The following is a 6,000-nucleotide window of genomic DNA, read 5'->3' as shown; positions in this document are numbered from 1 at the left end:
AATTATAGACTATTAAATTTAGCATGTATAAAATGTCCCCACTAACCATCAGGAATCGATAGAAATATGTGTTAGCCAATCAGAAAGCATGATGGTGGTTCTCTGCCAATAGTGTGAATGTTGGGTGGAGTTACCCGTTTGTTAGAATAATGTGAAAGATCTATCTTTTTTCATCTTTAAGATGCATTGTACACAACATTAGAGAATCAAAAGTAACAAAAATGGAGAAAAGAGACTTTCATTGCTACAGTGTTTATTTTCCCTCAGTCATTTGTAGCTGAATAGTCCGATAAACAGAATAAGTCTCTGAAATCTTTAACAAAATATAACCAATATTTACAATAGCTGTATTAAAAATACAAAAAAGTAGTTACAGACTTTGCCAGTTGTCTTTGTAAAAGACGTAGAAATACATGTGATTCTTATAGATTTGGCTGGGTAGAAACACAAGCGATACATATGAACTATCACAAACTCATGACATTCTAAGTAAAATATACTGTTATAAGCATTTACTGACCATAATTTGACCATCTATCATCTATGTAACAGCTATAATTTATATATTCTTGACTACAATCTCTTGCTTCTGAAAATCTGTGCAACAATTCATGATTTGTGCCATACACTCGGATAGTCGGAAACAATGGTACTGACAGATAAAATTAAATAAAATACAAAACATAAAATCTTTTCAAACAGGAACTTGTGGGAACATTTGGAAAGTTTTTAGGAGCACGATCAGGCATGTTAAAATGACCATATACTCATGAGTAACATAAAAACACTGATATCAGCACAGAGAAGACGTCTGAGACGATTGAGGTTTGTGAGAGGCAGCTGCTCAGTCTTTTCTTTATGTCTTCAAGTGTCCGAAGAGAACTACATCTCCCTCTGTGATTGATTTCAACACTCCCTCTCACACGCACGACACACATACAGATTCTTTAACACGTGACTAAAGTAACATTGCAGATTAAAACTTCAAATGAAATAATACTGTTTCTATGGTTTTGTAACACTGATATTGCATCATGTGCAACACCTCTTATCATGCTATATTTGAGACGGTGTGCTTCATTTGTTCCTTCTTGTCTTTGTTTTGCAGAACTTATGTTAAAAGTGCCAACATTTCATCTGCTCCTATCCTTTCACAGTGATCTCCATGAAGGTCCAAAATGCACTGCTATAGTTTAGTCCATGGCAATGATTTCATATCAACTGTCATATGAATGTCGTCAAACTTTGGGACAGAGATGCGAAGTGTCTCTTATTAAACTGCAGATATTTGCTCGGTTTCTGTAGAGGAAAAAAAAGACAAAATATAAGCTTGATTTATTATTTCAATATATATATAAAAAAAATAGTTAAAAGTAACATACAGTTTTAACAGATGGATAGATAGTGTGTCTCATGATCAGGGTTATTACTGTTAAAACTACAACTGAAATTTAAAAATCTTGAAAATCTCATTACTTGAAATTTAGCAGACAGACAGACAGATAGATAGATGACAGACAGATGATAGATAGAGAGAGACAGACAGACAGATAGATGGATAGATAGATGAAAGATAGACAGATAGAGATAGAGAAATAGACAGACAGACAGATAGACGGACAGATGGACGAATGGATAGACAGACAGATAGACGGATAGACAGACAGATGATAGACAGACAGACAGATGGGATAGATGGATGGATGGACAGAGACGGATGGATGGACAGATAGACAGACAGACAGACAGACAGACAGATAGATGAAAGACAGAAACAGACAAATAGAGAGATAGAGAAATAGACAGATAATAGATAGACAAACACATGATAGACAGACAGACAGAATGGCAGATAGACAGACTGACAGATGATAGACAAACAAACAAACAAACAAACAAACAGATAGACAGACAGACAGACAGACAGACAGAGGGACGGACGGATAGATGGATGATAGATAGATGGACAGACAGACAGGCAGATGATAGACAGACAGGCAGACAGATAGATGGGATGGATGGATGGATAGATAGATGGATAGACAGATAGATACAGACAGACAGACAGACGAAAGACAGAAAGATAGAGAGATAGAGAAATAGACAGACAGACAGATAATAGATAGACAAACAGATGATAGACAAACAGACAGACAGACAGACAGACAGACAGACAGACAGACAGACAGACAGACAGACAGACAGACAGACAGACAGATAATAGATAGATAGAGATAGATAGATAGATAGATAGATAGATAGATAGATACAGACAGACAGATAGACAGATAGAGAGAGAGAGAAATAGACAGACAGACAGACAGACAATAGATAGATAGACAAACAGATGACAGACAGACAGACAGACAGACAATAGATAGATAGACAAACAGATGACAGACAGACAGACAGACAGACAGACAGACAGACAGACAGACAGACAGACAGACAGACAGACAGACAGACAATAGATAAACAGATAGACAGACAGACAGACAGACAGACAGACAGACAGACAGACAGACAGATGGGATAGATGGATGGATGGACAGAGACGGATGGATGGATGGAAAGACAGACAGAGAGACAGACAGACAGATGGGATAGATGGATGGATGGACAGAGACGGATGGATGGATGGATGGACGGACAGATAGACAGACAGACAGACAGATAGATGAAAGACAGAAACAGACAAATAGAGAGATAGAGAAATAGACAGATAATAGATAGATAGACAAACACATGATAGACAGACAGACAGACTGGCAAATAGACAGACTGACAGATGATAGACAAACAAACAAACAAACAAACAAACAAACAAACAAACAAACAAACAAACAAACAAACAAACAGATAGACAGACAGACAGACAGACAGAGGGACGGACGGATAGATGGATGATAGACAGATAGATGGACAGACAGACAGACAGGCAGATGATAGACAGACAGGCAGACAGATAGATGGGATGGATGGATGGATAGATAGATGGATAGACAGATAGATACAGACAGACAGACAGACAGACGAAAGACAGAAAGATAGAGAGATAGAGAAATAGACAGACAGACAGACAGATAATAGATAGACAAACAGATGATAGACAGAAAGACGACAGATGATAGACAAACAGACAGACAGACAGACAGACAGATGGATGAATAGACAGACAGACAGACAGACAGACAGACAGACAGACAGACAGACAGACAGACAGACAGACAGACAGACAGATAATAGATAGATAGAGATAGATAGATAGATAGATAGATACAGACAGACAGACAGATAGACAGATAGAGAGAGAGAGAAATAGACAGACAGACAGACAGACAGACAGACAGACAGACAATAGATAGATAGACAAACAGATGACAGACAGACAGACAGACAATAGATAGATAGACAAACAGATGACAGACAGACAGACAGACAGACAGACAGACAGACAGACAGACAGACAGACAGACAGACAGACAGACAATAGATAAACAGATAGAGAGACAGACAGACAGACAGACAGACAGACAGACAGACAGACAGACAGACAGACAGACAGACAGACGGACGGATGGATGGACGGATGGATGGATGGAAAGACAGACAGAGAGACAGACAGACAGACAGATGGGATAGATGGATGGATGGACAGAGACGGATGGATGGATGGATGGACGGACGGACAGATAGACAGACAGACAGACAGACAGACGGATGGATGATAGACAGACAGACAGACAGACAGACAGACAGACAGACAGACAGACAGACAGACAGACAGACAGACAGACAATAGACAGACAGACAGATGGATGGGATGGATGGATGGATAGATAGACAGACAGACAGGTGATAGACAGACGGATGGGATGGATGGATAGATGATAGATAGATGGATGGATAGACAGACAGACAATAGACAGACAGATGGATGGGTGGATGGATGGATAGATAGATGGATAGACAGATGGATAGATAAAAAGACAGACAGATAGACGGATAGATGATAGATAAACAGAAAGAGAGACAGACAGATAGATGGATAGATGACAGACAGACAGACAGATAGACAGACAGACAGATAGGACAAACACAGATAGAATTTAAAAAAATAATAACAATTAATAATAACTATATAAACATACATAAAAAACTATAAAAATGACAAACAACAAAATTACAGCAACTTCAAAATTAAAATCTAAAAAAAAATTGATTCAAAATATTAATAAAAACTATAAAAGAATCTCAGTGATACTAAAATAATACTGCTCATTAACAATATGAATTATTTATAGATTTTTTTATTTTATTTTATCGATTATATTTAATTCAATAAACTCACAATATAAATAAAAAAATATTACAATTTTAAGATGAGTAATTGTTAATCTACCTATTTCTTTCTTGGCTGTTATTTAATAAAGTTGAATGACTATCCAAACAATAAATGGAATAAAGGTATGCATACTGTTAAAATTATACAGATTTATGGTGTATCTGTAGCAGATTTTACCACTCCAGCTGTTAGTTTTCACCTATTTCATTCATTTATTTGGAATGATGTTTTGCTGATATTTTTATAGTAATTACTTCGCAATCAAACACTCACCCTCCGGTTGTGTTCGTCGTGGTGACTGGCAGTGGTTGTATGCTGGCAACCTACTGGATGGGTGAAGTGGAGGAGGATCACATGACCTTTTAAGGAATCGAGACCTCTGCAGAGCCGCTGTGTAGTCTGGTGGGCGACGCCCATGCGCATGACTGTGGGTGTCTGACTCAGCCAATGACAGAGCAGTATAACCAGGTGGTGTGGGCGGCGGCTCTCTAAAGCGTCCCTCCCTCCGACTCGGAGTAGTCTTGTTTGTGTTTGGAGTCTCATCTTTTCCACCTCTACGTTTTATAGTTCCTGTGTCTCCTTCTAATTCATCACCCCAGTAACCAGTAGGTGTGGTCGCGTGACTACGTCCCATTCCTTCTGACAGCGTCTCCCAGCTGCGATTGTCATAATAACCCACACGCTGTGGGATACTTTGGATGTTGTCATGGGAACCACTGGAGCAGGACGTCCAGCTCCCACGGCCACTGTCTGCTGCATCCAATGACGCACGGTCACACTGATCCTGAGTCAAGGAGTAGGATCTGAGAGGAAGACATATAGAGAGACTTTAAAAATAAGGTACTAGACCATTTGTATTAACTGAAGACAGATATATATATATATTTTTTTTTTACTTTTTAGGTACTTTTATACATACAGTACTAATCAGAAATGTTTAAACAGTAAGATTTATAATGTTTTTAAAGTCACCAAGCCTGTATCTATTTGATCCAAAGTAAAGCAAAATAGATATATTTTTTTGTATTTAAAACAACAGTTTTCTATTTATATTTTAAAATGTAATTTGTACCTGTGATCAAAGCTATATTTTCAGCATCATTACTCCAGTCTTCAGTCACACGATTCTTCAAAAATCATTCTAATATGCTAATTTGCTGTTCAAGAAACATTTATTAATATTATTATTATCAATATTTAAATCAGTTGAGTAAATTTTTTTCAGGATTCTTTGATGAATAGAAAGATCCAAAGATCAGCATTTATCTAAAATAAAAAGCTTCTTTTTTTTTTTTAAGAAATTATAGAAATTAATACTTTTATTTAGTAAGGATGCTTAAAATTCTACTCAGCTGTTTTCAACATAATAATAGTACATGTTCTTTGGGAAGCAAATCAGAATATCAAAATGATTTCTGAAGGATCATGGAGTAGATTAATGATGCTAAAAATTCAGCTTTGAAATCACAGGAATAAATTACATTTTAAAATATATTCTAATAGAACACAGTTATTTTAAATAGTAAAAATATTTCAAAATTGTACCGTTTTTGCTGTACTTTAGATCAAATAAATGCAGGCTTGGTGAGCAGAAGATACTTCTTTTAAAAAAACATTAAAAATCGTACTGTTCAAAAACTTTTGACTGGTAGTGT

At 36.8% G+C, this 6,000-nt stretch overlaps 1 protein-coding gene across 1 annotated transcript in view; it reads right to left on the bottom strand.

The window, feature by feature from the left end:
• Positions 1–236: 236 nt before the first annotated feature.
• The window catches only part of rapgef2a (Rap guanine nucleotide exchange factor 2a), a 56,855-nt gene continuing 51,091 nt past the window's right edge, over positions 237–6,000 (bottom strand). The window contains exons 28-29 of the mRNA XM_073842203.1: positions 4,619–5,148; positions 237–1,299 (exon numbers count right to left, since the gene is read on the bottom strand). Of these exons, the coding sequence (XP_073698304.1) occupies positions 1,274–1,299; positions 4,619–5,148 (556 nt within the window). The 3' untranslated portion in view covers positions 237–1,273. The remainder of the gene's footprint in view (positions 1,300–4,618; positions 5,149–6,000) is intronic.

Source organism: Garra rufa, chromosome 6 (assembly GCF_049309525.1).
Source record: "Garra rufa chromosome 6, GarRuf1.0, whole genome shotgun sequence".
NCBI classification, from domain to species: Eukaryota; Metazoa; Chordata; class Actinopteri; order Cypriniformes; family Cyprinidae; genus Garra; species Garra rufa.
The sequence above is the reverse complement of the archived record's forward strand: the minus strand, read 5'-3'. Positions and strand labels throughout refer to the sequence as shown.